The sequence below is a fragment of the Dreissena polymorpha genome, chromosome 3 (genome assembly GCF_020536995.1).
Source record: "Dreissena polymorpha isolate Duluth1 chromosome 3, UMN_Dpol_1.0, whole genome shotgun sequence".
Classification (NCBI taxonomy): domain Eukaryota; kingdom Metazoa; phylum Mollusca; class Bivalvia; order Myida; family Dreissenidae; genus Dreissena; species Dreissena polymorpha.
In genome coordinates this window covers 19,358,154-19,380,870 of record NC_068357.1, presented here as the reverse complement: position 1 = coordinate 19,380,870, position 22,717 = coordinate 19,358,154, and the positions used below count along the sequence as shown (strand labels likewise).

Sequence of the window (22,717 nt, the reverse complement as noted above, 5' to 3'; positions counted from 1 at the left end):
ACCAACATTTAATAAATTTCAACAAAGAAAAATCAAATAGCTGAGAATTGCAGCTATAATTCACAATTCCTCTCAGCTTTCGTGAGTCTAGTTAATAAGGATGGAGTGCTGGGACGCAATCTGGTTCCTCGCATAATGCAGGCTCAGGCGCGGAAGGACATCATAAAATTCGAACGGCATATTTATCTGCGAACGCAATATCTGCATTGTGTTCTTTTCTACGTTTCATGCAATAACAACGACAGATGGCTCAAGGCAGCGTCGTCTTTGGCGATTGATAACAATTTTGCAGACGTCGAATTCACAGCTTATCAATTTCATCACATACTATTCAGGACTGTATGTGTCAGAAGACCTCGTAGCTAAGTAATGCGAGATAAAATATCAATTATTAGGGGCCGTTATCACGAAATCCGATTTTGTTGTAAATAGATGTCCTTAAAGAGGTCGTCTAATGCGAGATATGATATAAATTATTTTGGGAAGTTATCACGAAATCAGATAATGTTGTAAGACAAAATACACATTTCAATAATGGAATTTATTTAAATGGCTTGCATAACAAGATAATAGAATAGGTGGTACAGTGGAAAAAGGAAATTAACTGCTGAAGCATTATCGTAACATATGATTAATAACAAAAGTTACTCAAGATTATCCCACCGATTCGATTAAATATAGAATCTCTTAAGTATATTCTGTCAATACGTGCTGTTCTTGTTACCTCGTAATAAATATAGCGAAACATATAATAAACGTCTTCTTTCGCGGTGTACAATGCAACAAGATGTATTAAGATTGTGGTAAATTAACGGTACGTTGTTTGACGTGTGAATCGATTTTCTCGATAAACGAGCTGTGTGAAGGAAACTAATAAACAATGTGTGACGGAAACTGATTAAATCAATTTATTGATGAATATGGTTAAACTATACTGTGATCTGTTAGAAAGTGATATTTTATGTAAGTGTATACTCCTCGTGAATTTCTGTATTTCACTTGAGTGGTGATCACCGGAGTTTATAGTACTATCAATAAGTACGTCGTACACATCACCTTTATAAGACCGTTAACGTATGCGTCAACTGTAAACACGTTGGTGTCAGTTTGCATGAGGATATGCTGTACTTTCACTTTGTTTTCGCTATTGTGTTGTGGGAATTCTGCGCCTTAAAGGCTGAATGTCGCGAAACGTGCATCTGCTTGTCGCAGGAAATCGACGGTCTGAGAAATCCGATCCACATTGAGCCGGCGAAAAATGAAGGCGAGAACGTGTACTTTATAGGAGAACAAATTGGAATTATCTATTTGTACAATCCAAAGCAATCACTCGGTAATAAATTAACGGCGTACATCAACGTCAGCGATAGGATCGTGCTGGAAAAAAACGCTCACGACGAACGCGGTTTGCTGGGTTTCGCCGTCCATCCCATGTTTGAGCGTAATCGGAAGATCTATCTTTACTCGGTGCGCACGTTGAACGAACGACAGTTCGCGGTGATCAGCGAGATAACTTCCGGTGACGTTGGCACGGAGCGGCAACTGCTGTTTATTGAGCAGCCCGGTGATATTCGTAATGGAGGACAGGTCAGTATCAAGGGATCGCTCAGTACGAGATACTAATTAAAGTACTGCTTGTTTTGAAATCGCCACGTTTTATTTATTATTATTTATTAAGATGCCTTAAATTTAAAGCAATGCCAGGCCTCTACATACGGTATTCACTCTGTGTAATTCTCCGCCTTTCCATACTGTATTCACTTTGTGTATTCCCCGCCTTTCCATACGGTATTCACTCTGTGTATTCCTCCACCTCTCCCTACGGTTTTCAATCTCCGCCTCTCCATACTGTATTCACTCTGTGTATTCCTCCACCTCTCCCTACGGTATTCACTCTGTGTATTTCTCCGCCTCTCCATACTGTATTCACTCTGTGTATTCCTCTACCTCTCCATACTGTATTTACTCTGTGTATTCCTCGACCTCCCCCTACGGTTTTCACTCTGTGTATTTCTCCGCCTCTCTATACTGTATTTACTCTTTGTATTCCTCGACCTCTCCCTACGGTTTTCACTTTTCCTACGGTTGTTACTTTGTGTATTTTTTCGCCTGTTCTTACGGTATTTATTCTGTGTATTCCTCGACCTCTCCCTACGGTTTTTACTCTGTGTATTTCTCCGCCTCTCCTTACGGCATTCATTCTGTGTATTCCTCCGCTTTCCATACGTTGTTAGCTCTGTGTATTTCTCCACCTCTTCATACGGTATTCACGCTATGTATTCCTCCGCTTCTCCTTACGGTATTCACTCTGTGTATTCCTCCGCCTTCGATACGGTATTAACTCTGTGTATTTCTCCACCTCTCTATACGGTATTCACTCTATGTATTCCCCCGCTTCTCCTTACTGTATTCACTCTGTGTTTTCCTCCGCCTTTCCATATGGTATTCACTCTGTGTATTCCTCCGCCTTTCCATACGGTATTCACTATATGTATTCCTCCGCCTCTATATACGGTATTCACTATATGTATTCCTCCGCCTCTCTATACGGTATTCACTCTGTGTATTTCTCCACCTCTCTATACGGTATTTACTCTATGCATTCACCCGCTTATCCTTACGGTATTCACTCTTTTTTTTCCTACGCCTTTCCATATGGTATTCACTTTGTGTATTCCTCCGCCTTTCCATACGGTATTCACTATATGTATTCCTCCGCCTCTCTATACGGTATTCACTAAATGTATTCCTCCGCCTCTCTATACGGTATTCACTCTGTGTATTTCTCCATCTCTCTATACGGTATTCACTCTATGCATTCACCCGCTTATCCTTACGGTATTCACTCTGTGTTTTCCTCCGCCTTTCCATATGGTATTCACTTTGTGTATTCCTCCGCCTGTCCATACGGTATTCACTATATGTATTCCTCCGCCTCTCTATACGGTATTCACTTTGTGTATTCCTCCGCCTTTCCATACGGTATTCACTATATGTATTCCTCCGCCTCTCTATACGGTATTCACTCTGTGTTTTCCTCCGCCTCTCTATACCGTATTCACTCTGTATTTTCCTCCGCCTTTCCATACGGTATTCACTCTGTATTCCTCCGCCTTTCCATACGGTATTCACTATATGTATTCCTCCGCCTTTCCATAAGGTATTCACTATGTGTATTCCTCCGCCTCTCTATACGGTATTCACTCTGTGAATTCCTTCGCCTTTCCTTACGATATTCACTCTATGTATTCCTCCGCCTCTCGATACAATATTCACTCTATGTATTCCTCCGCCTCTCGATACGGTATTCACTCTGTGTATTCCTCCGCCTCTCTATACGGTATTCACTCTGTGCATTCCTTCGCCTCTCCTTACGGTATTCACTCTTTGTATTCCTCCGTCTCTCCATACGGTATTCACTCTGTGTATTCCTCCGCCTTTCCTTACCGTATTCACTCTGTGTATTGCTCCGCCTCTCCATACGGTATCAATTCTGTGGACTCTACGGTATCCACTCTAACCGTAACTTATTTGTAAATTGCTTACTTACTTGTTAGCGGAATAAATTAATAAAAAACTTGTTTGCCACAGGGTCAACCGTGGGGTCAATGATTCAATTAATCGTGCTTTCAAAACTCCAGCAACAAGAGCTATAGATGAGCCTGTCCGCGAATGTTATCGTCCGCAAAAAAGGACACAATAATGTTTGCACAAAGACGCATTTTTTATTTTTTAACCTTTCATTTTATGATAAAATTTTGAAGTTTGGTATGCATTTCTAATTTAACAGCCATGCAATAACAACGGTGTTCAAATTAATTGCTTGTATCAATGAGTTTGTAAATTTCATAAATACATGTAAATAAATTAGTGTGTGGTAGACTGACTTCATTATCGGGGACGAGACTTTAAGCATGTACATAAAGCCCTTCCCAACGAAAAGCGGAATGTCAATGAGACGCGCTATGAGAAAAGGGGGTTAAACGCATGTGTGTAAACTGTCGCCTTACACTATCCTGTGCTGTCCACACAGAGAAATCAATGACGACACCTACCGCTTTTATGATATTTTTCGTTTAAAGAAAGTCTCCTTAGCAAAAATCCAGTATAGGCGGAAAGTGCCGTCTCTGATTAGCCTAAGAGGACTGCTCAGGCTAATCTGGGACGCCACTAAACGCACATTCATTTAACTCCCTTTTCACAAAGCGAGGCTCAAATTTGATAATGTTTGCTTGTAGTTGCTGTTCGGCAACACCGATGGGTATCTCTACATTTTTGTTGGGGACGGAGGTCCGATCCACACTAAGGATATACAGGCGCAAAATACGTAAGAGACTTTCAATGATACTGATAAATCATGATAATGTGTAGAAAATTAATTTTCGTTGATATTGTGGATTGACCGATCCACGAAGCTATCACACAGATGACGACGCAAACTTGATTTTTGCCCCAAATTATCCACGAAAAAAAATAAAATAAAAAACACAAAATCTCATGCCGAGGAATATAAATGATTTTACAGTATGTAGAATGATGTAAATGTTCAATTAACAGGGATGAGTATCATACCTTTATAAAGATATTTTCGGCTTATTATTTCCTTATTTTCTATTAAGTCTTCTGTCAGTGTATCACAGCATTATTTTCATTGATTAGCTTATCGTTATATTGTTTTGAGATTGAAACGTGTATAACAGTGCAAAACACAACAGCAAAATCAGCAAACAAAACCCTTGAACTCTAATTGACAGAAAAACACGGATACTTTAAGACATGAAAACATTGTATTTTATTGCGACTTGTTAACTTAAAAATAAATTCAGCTCACCATACATACGTGATCTAGATCAAGCCTTCTTGGAAAAGTGTTGCGTGTCAATGTTGACGCGACGGAAGTCATCGACAACAAACTACAGTTTTACGTCATTCCTCACGACAACCCGAAGCATGCGGAATGGAGGCCGGAAGTGTTTTCTGTTGGCTTCAGAAACTCCTGGCGCTGCTCACAAGACGCCGGAAAACCGAGCGGTAATCATGCACGCATGCATTTAATAGATTTTCATCATTTTCTGAAACTTTCAAATGTAGAAAATACACATGTATTTTATGTGCAGTTTCTATTTCTCTTACAGACGTGATTCTACACTTACATGGCTCTAGCCATGTCCATTTTCGTCAATTTTCTGTTGTTTGTTTTAGAGTTAGATTGAAACTTAAGCAAGGCTGGTTTGCTATGATCAGTAATGTTGGAATATTGTGCGCAGTCACTAATATTTATAACAAGAAATGTATATAAGCTATTAATGTGCGGGTCATTCGGGGCCTAAAATAACGGGTCTAGTAGAAATTCAAGTTAGAATAATTTCAATTATGGAGTAGCTTAATTTTGTATATCTGCCTTAAGAAATAACCGTAACTTTAGCGCTTTATAAAAAAAAACAACACTAAATCTAAATTGGTTGCATGGCATGCTAATTAAATACCCGTAAATGCTTAACAATAACTAACAAAAAGTGTTTCTTTATGGCTTTGGCCTACTTAAAAGCAATATAATTAAATCACTTGCTGATTTTCTCACCAATATACTACCATGTTCGATGACACAATAACAACCGCAATAGGTTTAGATGCGTATCGAATTTCAATTATTTTCAGCTTTAAATTAAAATATCCGGCTTAAGCGACCAAGCCTCTTTGCCATTCTTTGCAACCAATGGACTTGGAAATCCACTAATTTAATTGATACAATCTCGCCAGTGAGGCTGATACAATTAAGCGACTGGGTCCAATCAAAGACGTGTCAGCGCAATTCTCTTTTTTACTGTGACACGTTTTATAAGGATCACGAGACAAAAGGCTTATCAGACAAGCTTATGAAATCGTACTGAAAACTTTATTAATAATTGGGACATTCTTGGATGACTTAATGTCCGGCGGCGATAACATATCAAGATAAAAACTCTTCATTCGTTCATATTCAGAGCACCTCATGTGTCCGTTACTCATGTCGACATTCTGTGTATGCAAAGAGAGTAAGTCAAATATTGATTTGATAAACATTGGTATACGTGAAAAGGATAGTATAATCAATTAGCTAACAAAATATATGTAATGCATGTAAACATGTTAATTTAACCTTTGCTTAACACTATATGCCAGTCGGTAATATCATGCCGGGCCCGCAGTCACGAATGACATTCACTTTGAAATTATATGTACATGTACTTAAATGAGTGTTAATTTTACTTTTGAGCCCACGACATTGGCATTATTCGGAATGTTTTCCCACACTTTGACGATACGTGTTTTTTTTTTCAAATTTGCCTTTTGTATGGTGCAGTACCATCCTGTAAACGCTAGACCATGCCAGACTAGAATGACCTTGACCTGAAAGCTTGGGTCTTCACCCTTCACACGTCTTCACCAGATGGTGAACTTTTGTAATAAGTTATTTGAAACTTTTATGAAGGATGATAAAACAACATTCTGGACAAGAGTTTCATGCTTCAATTAGAGCTTTAGACTCGTATATGACATTGAGCTTTAACTAGGGATTTGGGTCACACTCGCAATACGACGTCCACTCCGGGCGAGCTGGGACCAAGGTACGTTGCAAAATTGTCTAGAATTTACGATTCATTTAAGACGCACATAATTTGCGAATTATTTCCCCGACTTATAAAAAATATTGTCTACAATTAACAATTCATTTAGGCGAAGGCTTCATTATTTTTCTAGCGTTATTGTAAACATGTCTACACTTAACGATTTATTGTAGACAAACACCATTGGCGAATATTTTACCTTGCTTTATTGTCAAGATGTATACACTTAACAATTCATAATGGACAAACACGCTAATATTTCCCTTTGATACAAAATTGTTTACACTTTATGTTCATAGGATTTATTTAAGGCGCACACAAAAAAGGCGAATACATCCCTTGCTGTATTGCAGAGTTGTCTTGCACCCTTGCTGTATTGCAGAGTTGTCTTGCAGCCTTGCTGTATTGCAGAGTTGTCTTGCACCCTTGCTGTATTGCAGAGTTGTCTTGCATTATCGGATTCATTGGAGACTAACATAAATAGCGAATATTTGCCTTTCCGTATTGCCAAGACCTCTTCACTCTACGATTCATTTTAGACCAACAAAAAGGGTTAATATTTTCCTTGCTGCTTTGCAAAGTCCTCTACACTTAACGATTCAGTTTAGGCAAACACAAAAGGTGAATAATTGCAAAGTCGCCTACCATTTGCGACTCATGTAAGAAGAACGCAATAGGCGAATGCCAAGTTGTCTATACTTTACGATTCATTTAAGAAGAACATGATGGGCAAATATTTTACTTGCTGCATTGCAAAGTCGTCGTTAATACTTGATGCTTACCGTACTTCTGTATTCAAAGTCCGATCAAAGAAAAACCGGATATTTACCGCGCTGTATTGCAAATTCGTTTAGACTTAATTACGATTTATTTTATGCAAATCTCTTGCAATGCTACATGTGTTTTAGGCAAGGGGAACGTACGGATATTCCCCTTCTTGCAGTGAAGATTTATTAACACAGAATGCTCTGTTTTAGGCGAGGGCAAGGGGCGTATTTTTTGCGGCGAACTGGGCGGAGACATTGCAGACGAGGTGAACATAATAGAAAAGGGAGGCAACTATGGTTGGCCTGTCAAGGAGGGCAACACCTGTACTAACGTTTCCGCGAAATGCGACACACTGGGTATGTTTTCTGCTGAAACTTATGGAACGCCAAAACTGCTTATTGATGAAACAAACTGATATGTTTGATAAGATGGCGCAACGTTGAATCCTGTTGGCGTTATGTTGAGTGAATATTATATCATTATGTTGAGTCACGATGGCACAACGTTGGGTCACAATAGAAAAAGGTTGAGTCACATCGCCTGTCGGTTGAGTCAATGATACGTTTGGTTGAGTCAAATTATTTGGTCCGTATGCCATAACGTTGGATGAAACTGGCATATGTATCGTCAAGATGGCATTGGATTTAGTCGAACATTGACGGTGTTTATCAAGGTGACTTATTAAGATGGAGATTTGTTGGTTTTAATTCCTAGCTGACGTTCATCTGGCGTGTTGCATGCAACATGTATTGTGTGGCTCAGCCGCTGCTTATGCAAATATTGAATACTCAGATACATCAAATCTTACCTGACTGCGGTTGAGTATCCGTTTTAATAGTTTATAACAGTCCACCGTCCTTGTTTGTCACTTGATTGACACTTCATAAATTAGTAACGAATAGAAGATTTGTAAAAGAAGGTTTAATCTCAACCTAAAAGCCTAAACGTTGGGCACGAGGGGAGAATCTATATAGAGAATGTGGTCCCGGATGTAGGCATTGAGCTTCAAAGTAACCATCGGAAAGAACAATAAAGTAAATAGCATTCTCGACCCATTTAGTATCTTCGTCACCTCTTTTCACGGCTATTTCCTTATTTGCGATCTGGATTCTTTTGGCTGGTCTGATCAACATACATGTATATTTTCTGATTTCATCTCAAGGGGTATAACTTTAGCTTCACACCAACAATATGTTATACAGTATTCAGAAAGCATTACGGTTTAATGCCACTCAAAATATCATCCACATCAATTTTTTTTACTACCGATCTTTTATCGGATTTATAATTCAAATACGTGTAGATTTACCAAAATGGTGAATTAATTCAATCTAATGCGTTTTTCCGTTGTTTCACCGAATATAGAGCGTTTTCATGTTCGAATAAAGACATTTGAGTTTAACGTTCTTGAAAGTGTTTGCCGAGAATTGAGCCATGAGAAACGTCTGTCTGGGTTACCTATTTCATGTGCGTAATTTGTCATCCTGTATTAGCCTGTGCAGGCTAATTAGCCTAATCAGGGACGACATTTTCCGGTTTTATATTATCTTTCGTTTAAAGGAAGTATCTGATAAGCCTGTGTGGACTGTGAGGCGACACTTTACGCAATGCACATGCATTAAACCCCAGTGTTTCCAGAACGAGGCTTAATTTGATTACTTGAGTGTGTGTGTGTCAATCCCTTCAATGTAATTGCTACGTATCTAGTAAGTCAAGATGATGAAATAATACACGTATTGAGATCCATTTACAACTCTACTCTAAAAAAAAGATAAAATGACGAATGCCTAATTAGCCTGTGCAATCCGCAAGGCTTATCAGGGACGACACTTTCCGCCAAGACTGGTTTTTCTTTCAGGAGACTCTCTTTAAACGAACAATTTCATAAGAGCAGAAAGCTCATGCACATGCAGAAAGCCATTTTTCACAGAACGCGGATCAATTATCGTCAATAGGAATATAAGTTAACGCACATTTTCTCCAGTTAAACAAGCGAGAATAAACAGGTATCTAGTATACATCTATTTGTTACAGACAATGAGAGGACCCCTGTACTGTCCATCCCACACTCAGATAAAGGCATGCAGGCTCTAGTAGGAGGACCCCTTTACCGGGGCCGTGACGTCACGTCTTTAGACGGAAAGCTTATACTGGGGGACGTGTTTGGGGGGTACGTATTCTCAAAAACTTTTTAGCTTCGCCGCCGATTAGCATTTGCCGACTGCACAAGTTACACTTGGCTTACACTTAACGCACGTGCACCAAGTTCGGTGTCCCAGAGTGAGGCTCGTAATAATAAACAGGTAACTCGGCAACCAACAGTTTGGTTACCACGAATGTCAAAGGTTAAATATGGAAGTTAACTATTCTTAAAGAGTTAGAATGACGGGTGTTTATTGCTCTTTCCGTTCATGGACTTCATTCCAGACGGTTATAACACGTAAATGAAGACACAACAATGGAGGTAATCTTACGTTGTACACCTCATTTCACCCAGATAGTCAGGATGGATGTAGTACGAGGCCTAAGACTGCAACTGTTTCCACTTTCCCGATCCGACCCTTTTTTGTGTCGAACCTAAACTTTTGGGTGTTGCATATTGAACGTTCAACGATGTTTGCTTCTTCCCATCATATTCGAATACTATCAATGAAAAGCAATAACTGAGTAATTGAGTAGGAAATCGCTTGTGTATGGTTAAAATAATGAACCCATTTATGCCTAGCGTCTAAAAAAAGGTCTTTGCAAACAGCGTAGACCCAGATGAGACGCGCATGATGCGGCGTCTCATCAGGGTCTGCGCTGTTTGCTTAAAGGAATTGCTATGAGTCGTTCCGGGCACCATCTGATATCTGAATTGTTATACATTTTATAAATGTATTCTGTTTTTATGTATTTTTTGTTTATTTTTTCTTTTTTGTTTGTTTGCAAGTATGCAACGGTTTTATTGGTTGCTGTTAACAATAATATTTTTCAGGTCGCTGTTTACCGTGGGGGAAGTAAACGGTCAATGGAAAACCGAGCCACTCCCATTTTGCGACAAGGGCACATGTTCATGTACTGCAAGAGAACATATGAGCTCGGTTTTATTGTCGTTTGGTCAGACACATGAAGGTTAGTGAACATGACGCCTCAGATCGGCGCTCCACGTCTGGAAAAAAACACTTGCTTATTGAGCCGCTTTCAGTGAAAACTGGGCTTAATGCATGTGCGTAAAGTGTCGTCCCACATTAGCACAGGCCAAGAAAGAACGAAACTTTCCGCCAAGATTTGTTTTTAGAAGATTCTATCTTGAAACGAAAATGCCATACAAGCGGAATGTTTCGTCTCTAGTCAGTAACGATAGTCTACGCACCTGCATTATTCCTTGTTTTTCCAGCGCGAGGTCCTACTGGTTTGTCAACATCAACAAGACCATTAATCAGCAGCTAAGCTCATTTGATGAATTAAAATCACGACCATCTTAGTTTGTATTGAAATCCTATCGATTTAACAGTGTTTGATATATACTTATGACTGTGTCCGCTGTCTTATTCACATCGCTTAAGTTATTAATCACAGAGCTGAAGTAATTAACCCCAGCCATGACAGTATTGTGAAAATAATGCTTCTTGGAATGTTGTATTCTAGTCGGCGCCCTATCTGTACTTGCTAGCACAATCGGCACCGAGTCTGTAGTTACATACACGACGTGACTTTCCGCAGGTGAAGTTCTGCTGCTGATGACAGATGATGTCAGCATTCATCCGGGCAGTGACAGAGGTCGCGTGTTAAGAATGCACGCGCCTGCCTTGTAAGCTTGTTATACAGTCGATGTTATTTGTACATCCAGGATCAGGGGGTGGGTCATTGGGGTGATGTTTGGACTAAGTGAACTAATATTAACCCCATATGATGCTCATTGTCGGAACCCACATGAGCCTCCTTCTGAGGAAACTGGTCTTAATGCATGTGCTGACTTCACAGACTAATCTTTAATGACTCTTTACGCACATACATTTAGCCCATGTTTTTAGCAAACGCGGCTAAATTCTTGCAAACTTGATTGGTTTCCGTGTCCTATTCTGCAGCGAATTTCAACAGACTAAACGACGCACAACAATAGCCCAACAACATAACCTGGCAATCCTGAACATCATTGATTGTTTCTTATTTTTATATTGGGTTTTGTTCGCGCAAAAATGTTTAATGAGATTAGACAATAAATCTTCGTTACCGGTAGATACGATTGAATCGATTAAAAAGTAAGAAAACGTATGTGTTCATCGTACCAGTACTTAATAAGATATTAAATATATGAATAATAAAGGAGAGTACAGGGTTAATATTGACGAACTTAACAGTGCACGTATTTGTCTCTTCACTTCTTCATGTTTACCGTTATAAGCTCAAATGATTGTTGCTTCTCAGACTTCATTCAAAGAGTATCTATCATGTACATGTATTTTCATTAGTCATTTCACTCATTTGTTGTTTGCTCATGAATATTTTTGAAAATTTGCTCGCCATTTCCCCTTTGGTTTGTAATGAAACGAACACGGACGACAATCTATATACCGTGGGTTTCGACGATGTGCGGCGTTATTGCTGAACGCCTACTTTTGCGTCTACACACATGTTAATGTTTTTAATTAGAACTTGCGATTTATAAAGGAATAATCAATGTATAAAATGTGAGTTTCTATCTGTTATATCGATACCGTGCATACACGTGGAAAGCTTTTATGTTTTCCACATTTAAAACAAAGAACATCTAACATGGATCACATGGGTCAAAATGCAATCAACAGTTTATCTTAATTAGGTCGCAAAAGAAACCTCGTTTCAGTTTCTTTTAACGAATTCTTCTCCGATTTTTTGGTACATTTCAGCCCCAACCCAGTGACATGCGGTGCGTCGTGCCTTCAGCCCATGACAGCTCTGTTGGTAATCGCAGGATGGCTTTGTGCAAAGTGGTCATAATGACACACGCATTCCGTGAATCATCGACCATATTTTTATACAGCCTCGCTCTGGGAAAACAGGGCGTAATGCATGTGCGTAAAGTGTCGTCCTATAGTATCCTGTGTAGTCCCCACAGACTAATCAGGGAAGACAATTTCCGCTTTATTTTAATTTTCGTTTGAAGGAAGTCTCTAAGCAAAATTCCAGTATAGTCGGACAGTGTTGTGCTTGTTTAGCCGGTGTTGACTGCACACGCTAATATTGGACGACACTTTATACACATGCATTTAGCCCCGCTTTTTCAAGAGTGCGACTCTATTGTTTTTCATAACAAAACGTTTAGTACATTAACATTGTATTTAAATACAACTTTATGCAAAAGTCATGGTTACTTCACAACGGCGTAAAGCCGTGTTCACAACTAGATGAATGTTAAGACTTCACATTAAATGTTCATATGTTGACAATAATAAAGTCACTAATTCATATAAGTACTGCTTTCTTAATTTCCCGACTGATTTTTAGCTCGACTATTATATATGAAGTATATATAGTGGAGCTATCCTACTCACCCCGGCGTCGGCGTGAGCGTCTGCGTTAGCGTTAGCGTGCAAATGTTAAAGTTTTCGTACTACCTCAAATATTTGCTTTGTCCATTGACATATTGCTTTCATATTTTGCATACTTGTTTACCAACATGACCCCAACCTATAAACAAGAACAGACAACTCTATCAAGCATTTTGTCATAATTATGGCCCCTTTTCCACTTAGAATATGCAGCAAATGTTAAAGTTTGCGTACTGCCCCAACTATTTTCAATGTCCCTTGACATATTGCTTTCATATTTTGTATACTTGTTTACCAACATGACCCCAACCTATAAACAAGAGCAGACAACTCTATCAAGCATTTTGTCATAATTATGGCCCTTTTCCACTAAGAATATGCAGCAAATGTTAACGTTTGCGTACTACCCCAACTATTTTCAATGTTCCTTGACATAATTGCTTTCATATTTTGCATACTTGTTACCAACATGACCCCAACCTATAAACAAGAGCAGACAACTGTTTCAAGCATTTTGACAGAATTATTGCCCCTTTTATACTTAGAATATGCATATTATTGATAATTCTATGTTAAAGATTGCGTACTACCCCAAATTATATTTCCTATATCCTTTGACATATTGCTTTTATATTTTGCATACTTGTTTACCAACATGACCCCAACTTATAAACAAGAGCATACCACTGTATCAAGCATTTTGACATCCTTATGGCCCCTTTACACTTATATAATTTAACATTTTGCTTAAATTGCCATGACTTCTATATTTGTGATCACATTTTATTATTACTTTCACAAAACAACACTTACCTGAATACCACAATGGATTCCACCCAAACAATACCCCGTGCCCCTACCCAGAATCCCCCCCCTAACCTCCCCCCTAATTTTATTTTTAAACATCATCTAATAAATTACCACACCCCACATTATACCCCCCCCCCTCTCACCCCCACCCCTCCCTGCCCCCATCCCCCCCATTTTTTTAAACATCATCTAATAAATTACCCCACCCCACATTATCCCCCTCTCCCCCCCCCTTGCCCCCCCCCCCCCAATTTTTTTTACCTTTTTTATTTTTGAAAGATCGTCTAATAAATTATTGAATATGAACAATTTCCTCATGATTGCTTACGTTATACTGGCAAGCACTCAAATAGTCGAGCGCGCTGTCCTCTGACAGCTCTTGTCATAATTGTTTCGAATTTCATCCGTGCATTAGACGAATTTTATCCAAAGACTAGAGCTTTGTCACGGACGTGACGTATAACCCCACATGCTGCACTGACACACTGGTCAGAATATTTTGCCTGCTATCTTCACAAAACAAGAGAAGCTAATTTATGGCGATTTTTATAAATTATTATGCCATTATCATTTATGGCCATTTTGACATTTGAACTCTTAAAATCTTTCGCATGACACACCGTCCAATGAATGTGAACAAAATTAAAGTACAGAGTCATTTAAAATCTCACAATGAATGACATAGTTATGGCCCGGACAAGCTCATTTATGGCAATTTTTGACTTAAACTAAAAGTGTGACCTTGACCTTGGAGAGATCGATGTAATTCTTTCGCACGACACACGGTCCAATAATTGTGAACAAATGTACCAAGTAATTATAAAATCTTCACAATGAATGAAAAAGTTATGGCCCGGACAAGATCATTTATGGCCATTTTTGACCTTTGAACTCAAAGTGTGAACTTGACCTTGGTGATATCGACAAAATGATTTTAAATCTCACAATGAACGACATAGTAATGGTCCGGACAAGATCATTTATGGCCATTTTTGACATTTGAACTCAAAGTGTGACCTTGGCATAGGAGATATCGACGTAATTCTTTCGCATGACACACCGTCCAATGATGGTGAACAAATAATTATTAAGTCTCACAATAAATGACAAAGTAATAGGCCCGGACAAGCTCATTTATGGGCAACTCTAAGTGAGACCTTGACCTTTGAGATATCTACATACTTCTTTCGCATGACACACTGTCCCAGTCATTTTAAAATCTAACGATATATGACATAGTTATGGTGAGGACAAACTTTCAGTTTAAAACGCACTAAATGACCACGTGAACTAGTCTTTGACCCGGCATGGCCCATATTCAAACTTGACCTAGAAATCATCTAGATACAACTTCTGACCAAATTTGGTGAAAATTGGATGAAATATTCGGGACAGACCGATAGACCAATGGTAATGGGGGTATAATAAGTCATGTCGCAATATATGACACATATGCTTTTGCTTACTTAATATTGCCAAGTATTCCTTCATATATATTAATCCATGAGATGTCAAGTTTGATTTAAGATCAGAGCTGCTTGTTTAAAGAAGTAGCTCTTAAACATTCTTATAATTAGCCAACCCGCTATGGAAAATTACAAGAACATTGAAGTTAGTTTGTGCGAGGTTCAAAATAACAAGTGTTCTGTGGTCAGAGACATATGCCGCTCCAAACAGGGCTTTTGAACTAGTGACCCCAATTTTGATAGTACTGTCCAAGGCTAATGCACATGGGAAGTATCAAGCCAATCGGTCAATTCGTTGATGTGTTATTGATCAGAAACAATTTTCACACTTATTGTGACAGTGACCTTTACCTTTGACCTAGTGACAATTATTTTGATAGAGGTCATCTACTGTCCAAGGCCAATGCGCATTGGAAGTATCAAGCCACTTGGTCGATTTGTTGACGAGTTATTGATCAGAAATGCTTTTCCCACTTATTGTGCCAGTGACCATGACCTTTGACCTAGTGACCCCAATTTCAAAAGGGGTAATCTACTGTCCAAGGCCGATGCACATGAGAAGTATCAAGCCAATCGGTGAATCAGTTGACGAGTTATTGATCAGTAACCATTTCACACTTAGTGTGAAACAGTGACCTTGACCTTTTACCTAGTGATGCCAATTTCAATAGGGGACGTCTACTGTCAAAGGCAATGCACATGTGAAATATAAAGCCAATCGGTGAATCAGTTGATGAGTTATTGATGGGAAACAATTTCACAATTAGTGTGTAACAGTGACCTTGACCTTTGACCTAGTGACCCCAACAGTGACCTTGACCTTTGACCTAGTGACCCCGATTTCAATAGGTTTCATCTACTGTCCAAGGCCAATGCACATGGAAAGTATCAAGCCAAGCGGTGAATCAGTTGACATATTATTGATCGGAAAGCACTTAGTGTGATAGTGACCTTTGACCTAGTGACCTCAATTTCTGTAGAAGTCAGCTACTGTCCCAAGGCCAATGCACATGTGAAATATCAAGCCAATCGGTCAATTCGTTTACGAGTTATTGATTGAAAACAATTTTCACACTTAGTTAGATAGTGACCTTGACCTTTGACCTAGTGACCCCAATTTCAATAGGGGTCATCTACTGTCAAAGGCAAATGCACATGTGAAGTATCAAACCAATCGGTCAATTTGTTGACGAGTTATTAATCGGAAACGATTTTCATACTTAGTGTGTAACAGTGACTTTTACCTAGTGATCCCAAGTTCAATAGGGGTTATCTACTGTCCAAGGTCAATGCACATGTGAAGTATCAAGCAAATTGGTCCATTTGTTGACGAGTTATTGATCGGAAACGATTTTCACACTTAATAAGATAGTGACCTTGACCTTTGACCTAGTGACCCCAATTTCAATAGGGGTCATCTACTGTCAAAGGCAAATGCACATGTGAAGTATCAAGCCAATCGGTCAATTTGTTGACGAGTTATTGATCGGAAACGATTTTCATACTTAGTGTGTAAAAGTGACTTTTACCTAGTGATCCCAAGTTCGATAGGGGTTATCTACTGTCCAAGGTCAATGCACATGTGAAGTATCAAGCAAATTGGTCCATTTGTTGACGAGTTATTGATCGGAAACGATTTTCACACTTAGTAAGATAGTGACCTTGACCTTTGACCTAGTGACCCCATTTCCAATAGGGGTCATCTATTGTCCAAGGCAAATGCAAATGTGAAGTATCCAGCTAATCGGTCAATTCGTTGAAGAGTTATTGATCGGAAACAATTTTCAAACTTAGTGTGATATTGACCTTGACCTTTTACCTAGTGACACCAATTTTTATAGGAGTCATCTACTTTCCAAGGCCAATGCACATGTTAAGTATCAAGCCAATCGGTCGATTTGTTGACAAGTTATTGATCGGAAACGAACTGGTCTACCGACAAACAGCCAGCAAAACAATATACCCCTTTTTATCGATGAGGGGCATAATAATGTTCTAGTATTTACATGTTTATCACTATTGTCAAAGCATTCCTAGGTGACTATTACCTTGTGAGCGTGTATTCACAGTACATCAACAAATCCAATGTGGTCCGAATTTTAAGTTAACACCGCATTTTAAATTAACACAGCGTGAGCAATCCTTCACAACAGTCCAATTCTTTTGAACAACATTACGGCCAAAATACACAAACTGTATCAGTAATGAAATGATAAACAGAAAGCACATACACACAGCGTATTTTTTGATAAAGGGAAAAGGTCAATCCCAAATCATTCTGTTTGTAATTTTGTTTAAAGGCATTTGACAACGTTTAACCAAAAGTGAAAAATTCTCAATGCTCTCTGCGCTACAAGGTTTTATTTAACAAGAACTGCCAAAGGACAAGGAGCTGGTCTTTGCTTTTCTTGTCAGATCTTAAGGCGTTTTTTAGCTCATCTGAGCTGTGCTCATGGTGAGCTTTTGTGATCGCCTTTTGTCCGTCGTGCGTCGTCAACATTTACCTTGTGAACACTCCAAAGGCCACATTTATTTCCGATCTTCATGAAACTTGGTCAGAACATTTGTCTCATTGATACCTCGACTGAGTTCGAAACTGGGTCATGCTGGGTCAAAAACTAGGTCACTAGGTCAAAAAAAGAGAAAAACCTTGTGAACACTGTTTAAGTCACATTTGATGCCCAATCTTCATGTAACTTTGTCAAAATGTTTGTCTAAATGATATGTTGGTTGAGTTCAAAAATGGTTCCGGTCCGTTGAAAAACATGGCCGCCAGTGGGCGGGGCAGTATTCCTTATATGGCTTTAGAGAAACCTTGTGAACACTCTAGAAGTCACAAATCATGAAACTTGGTCAAAACATTGGTTTCATTGATATCTCGGACGAGTTCGAAAATGGTCCAGATCGATGAAAAAACATTGCCGCCAGGGTTCGGGGCATTTTTTTCTATATGTATATAGTAAAAACATGTGAACACTCTTTGAAGTCACATTTTTGGTCCAATCTTCATGAAATTTGGTCAGAACATGTTTTCTGAATATGACGGTTGAATTCGAAAATAGTCCAGATCGGTGGAAAAACATGGCCGCCAGGGGGTGGGGCAGTTTTCTCTATATGTATATAGTGAAAGCATGTGATCAGTCTAGTTGTGATAAGCCATAATGTTAAAGAAAGATAACCTGTACATTCTTTCTAATAGTTAACTCCCTTGTATAAACCTCGGACTTCTTTCATAAAATGTGGTGTACATAAAGACAGTAGTTTGCATGCAATTTAATAAACCTATGTCATAAAATAACTGTACATGTACTAATGCACTGTAGAGCCTTATCTTTGATCTTTACTGATAAGCCAAGTTAGCCTACTGTGTTTTGGTGTATTTAGCAGACTACTGTGCTATGAAACTGTTTCCATGGCAACCTTGTTATTTGGCATTTTCTAAATTAGATAAGACTCTTTTGATTGAAATAACTTTTGTAAATTCTTCTTATTTTTTACATTTGAGTCACTGGAGTTTTCCACTCTCAATAAATTGTGTTCTTTAGATTAAGTTAGACTTATTTTATGAACAAATTTTTTGAAGCAACTTCTAGACTAACAGTAACTAATATTTATATCAGTTTTTTGACAGATTGTGAACTTCTTTTTATATTCATTAAGGTATTTGCTGTGTATGATCATTTTTAACGATGCATAGATTCTTTAGACTAAAGTTAGTTATATTCATTAAAGCTGCTTTGGTTTTCACTTATAGATTAATTCTTTGAGTGTATTAAGACTGGACGCCTTTAGTTAATTGAATTACAATCAGTAAGTGTGTTAGAAATAAGCGTTCTTTAATTAGACTCGATAAATATTTCCGTATTACATAAGTGCTCACACAGTTACAAAACTCGTAACTGTCCCTGTGACCAGTTCACTTGCGTAAGCGAACAAGACTGCACTACCACAGTTGGTTTTTAGTAAAACATTGTGAATACTTTTAGTCACATTTTTAGTTCAATCTGAATGACACTTGCTGATCTTCACACATGGTGACAATCTTTATGAGCAGAATATTTTTTGCTCATGGTGAACTTTTGTGATCACCTTTTGTCAATTGTCTGTCTTCCGTTGTGCGTCATGAATATTTGCCTTGTTAACACTGTCGAGGCAACATTTATTGTTGGATCTTCATAAAACTTTTTAAGAAGATTTGTCCCAAAAATATCTTGGACGAGTTCAAAAATGGTTCCAGTCTGTTGAAAAACATTTCTGCCATGGGGCCATTTGTTGTTCATTCTTCATGAAACTTGGTTAGAACATTTGTTCTATTGATATCTTGGGCTGCAAAGAACAGGTCATTTCTTTTTATCTCAGGTGAGCGTCTTTGGGCCTTTCAGGCCCTCTTGTTTAACAAAACTGTTTGTTTAGTAGACAAGTTATTTAAGCCATAAAGGTAATTAGTGTTTTTTCCTATTTGAAAAATATCCTATGCGACACACACAAATGTTGATTCAGAGTAAGAACTATTTTTTCTAGATTGATTAATAACTTGAGCATTGGCTTTACCCAAGGTGTACCATATGCAAAACAAAATTGATGTTATTGTGCTATAAGCTTGGATCACAATAGCTTAATTTGTTCTTGAGATATTAAGCTGAAATAATGTTTACATATTCAATGACACTGACCTTAATCCCAACCATCCCATTCCCTTGATGTAAGGAATCCATGTATCAAGTTTCATTACAATTACTCTTTTTTTGAGTCACAAAAATATTACACGTCTTTAGGAGAACTGGGCTTAATGCATTTTTGTAAATTATCAACCCACTTCAGCATGTGCAGTCTGCGAAGGCTCATCGCAACAGCCCTTTCTGCTGTCATTGAATTGTTCCAGTAAAGGAATTTTTCTAAATTGCAAATCAGTCTAAAGCAGAAAGAGTTGTCCAAGGCTTGTCAGGGAGGATACTTTTTCACAGGCATTATGCCAAGTTTTCCCAGACATTGGAATAGACAGACTCCTGTATACTACAATTAATTCACGAGTAAACATTCAAGGTCACCAAAAGAACAAGTATGTGGATCTATTTTAAAATTCAACCAGCAGTCTCTGGGATAAAGTTGTTCAAGCTTCCTAGCTATATACACGTAGTCAAAAGATTACAGTTCTTCTGGATTATAGCCACTCTTACTCTCAAACCGTTTACCACTCCGATATACATGTTGACCCGATATACATGTGGACCCGTATGTAGTCCCTAAGAAAATCAATTTTTAAATATTGTGTATACAGTTACTTATGTAACTGATCTTTTCTTACAGATTCAAATTTTAAAGGCTTCATTTCCAAACCTAATATACTGATGAGCAGCAAACAGCCTTAAAGCTGAACAGACTGCCACTCACTCGCAGGCTGTTCTGGTTTTATGCTGGTTGCACATAGCTATTTTAACTTTGTTTCTGAGTGGGAGCGGGTTAAAGATAGATGCAGTACATGCTAAGTTGTAATTTATATTATATATATAGCTACTGTGAATATGTTGTAGCATCGTTTTGAATGATATGGGCCTGGATGTATGAAAAATCTAAGATACAAAGAATGTAAAGGGTGTTGCCTTCAATGATTAGGGTGACCAACAAGTTGAGGACACAAAGTAAGAAAGTAAGATTTGCTAAACTAAAGGTTTACAAGAGTCTTATTAAAGAATAGGTTTAAACAGTATTCATACATTTTATTACCAACTGTTTTCAGCAGCATGTTAAATTTCATAAGATAGTCCATATTGATGCATCACATTCAGACTGGGTATGCATGTCCCTCTAACACTTCTGATCATGACATACAGTTTGTGAATGATATGAGAACTACCATCGATACCTTAGAATTAAATTTGAGTGTTTGTCTTGGAATAATGCCCATGCAAAAGTGGTTATAAATGGAATGATATATTTAAAATCATACCAAATATAACTCATCATAACTTAATAACTGCATACAGCAATAAATGTAAATAAAATAGAAGTTGGAATTAGCTGCTACTCCCCATTGAGACAAAATAATTCATAATAACCTTGAACTAGATAAAGTTGATTATAATATAATTGTATCATGTTTAAAAAAAAGCTATAAAAATAGGCAAAATGAAGGAAAGTGCATTACAGTAATTGCAACACTTAGTTCTTTAAAAGACTTTGACACTTCATCCAGTAACTGGTAAGAAGGCAAGGTCCTTGAGAGGTGTCACATCATACCCTCATATAAACATGATTCTCTTGTCTAGATCAACACTTTGAAGTCAGAAGTCTTGCAGATCTTGACATATGATCAGTCCTTTTTACTGCTACCTTCCACTTTATCAAGAAGTGCAGACCTGATTCCAACTTTCTTGAGTTCCTCTATCAAGTCTCCATTCTTGTGCATTTCAAGCATGACATCACATCCACCAACAAATTCACCTCCAATAAACACTTGAGGAATAGTCGGCCAACTTGTGTAGTCTTTGATTCCTAAAAAAGATAAAGAATAAATAATCTAAACAGATGTAATTTGTACTAAAAGACCTAACTAACAAGAAAAGTTTGTCTGTTTTATTAGCAATTACATAATAATGCTTTCAAGTTCAAATTCAAAATGTCATTCAATCTGGCTATTACCAAATAAGTTGTAGAATCATAGCCAGAACAAGAGTAGTGCCCAATAGATACTTGTTAATTTAGAAGTCCCAAAGTAAATCTTGGTATTTTAAATGAACTCTTACAGAAATACATGCATAAAATGCTTTAGAGTGAACACCATCTATATTTTAAACAAGATATGTGTAGAAGGTACATGTATCACAATGTTATTATGGAATGTTCTGTATAACCGATGAATCTACAACATTGGATTTATTCAGAAATTATTTTAATGTTAAATGATAACCTGGAATATTTATGGATTAAGTGAAATGGACGAAAACTATTGTGCTTGTTTATTTATCGTTTTTCTTTCCATAACACTGAAATATCTATTTAATGAACTGTGTGCATGCAAATTGAATAACATGTAATTTATGCTGTGCATGAACAAAACACATGATTACACCAGAAAATGTGTGATTGTCAAAAAAATATTCCTATGTGCAAATTCTCATTCTGATGAAAAGTTAATGAAAACAAAACTTCATATTCAAAATAGCATTTTACAAAAACACTACATTTTTTAGCTCTAAAATCACCTTGGCGCAACTTTTCATCATCCAGCACATTGTGATGACCAAAGTTTTTAACACCATGGAAATTTAGAATCTGCATAACAGCGTTACTGAAACCACATCTAGGTTGCTCAGCTGTGCCCTTCATGAAAACAACAACTTTTTTATCCTTGACCAATCCTGAAATATACTCATGGCTGCCAGTGTCAACTGAATATCTAGCAACAAGCTGGTGTAACAAAACCCTGTTGTTAAGAAAAATACGAGATTTGTTAACGAGTTGACTCATTTTATTGAAAAAATACGAGATATTATGAAACAATCAAGCTTTTAGCATTGCTTCCGATGAACTGTCAGCGCTGATATTTTTATTT

At 37.9% G+C, this 22,717-nt stretch overlaps 2 protein-coding genes across 3 annotated transcripts; one reads left to right on the top strand and one right to left on the bottom strand.

Annotated features, from left to right (window-relative positions):
• The first annotated feature begins 315 nt into the window (after positions 1–315).
• Positions 316–12,811, top strand: LOC127873943 (HHIP-like protein 1). 2 transcript variants are annotated; one of them, XM_052418048.1, is made up of 8 exons: positions 322–1,587; positions 4,239–4,327; positions 4,850–5,031; positions 7,586–7,732; positions 9,411–9,546; positions 10,354–10,490; positions 11,082–11,169; positions 12,248–12,811. In XM_052418048.1, the coding sequence occupies exons 1-8, from the start codon at positions 1,120–1,122 to the stop codon at positions 12,336–12,338; spliced, it is 1,338 nt and encodes a 445-aa protein (XP_052274008.1). In that variant the 5' UTR covers positions 322–1,119; the 3' UTR covers positions 12,339–12,811. The 2 variants fall into 2 exon arrangements, with proteins under 2 accessions (XP_052274009.1, XP_052274008.1); XM_052418049.1 differs by lacking the exon at positions 12,248–12,811 and having other exon boundaries at positions 316–1,587; positions 11,007–11,126.
• Positions 12,812–20,867: 8,056 nt separating this feature from the next.
• LOC127873196 (glutaredoxin-related protein 5, mitochondrial-like) lies at positions 20,868–22,717 on the bottom strand. Its single transcript, XM_052416941.1, has 2 exons — positions 22,368–22,717; positions 20,868–21,657 (listed from the first exon to the last, which is right to left on the bottom strand). The coding sequence occupies exons 1-2, from the start codon at positions 22,630–22,632 to the stop codon at positions 21,476–21,478; spliced, it is 447 nt and encodes a 148-aa protein (XP_052272901.1). The 5' UTR covers positions 22,633–22,717; the 3' UTR covers positions 20,868–21,475.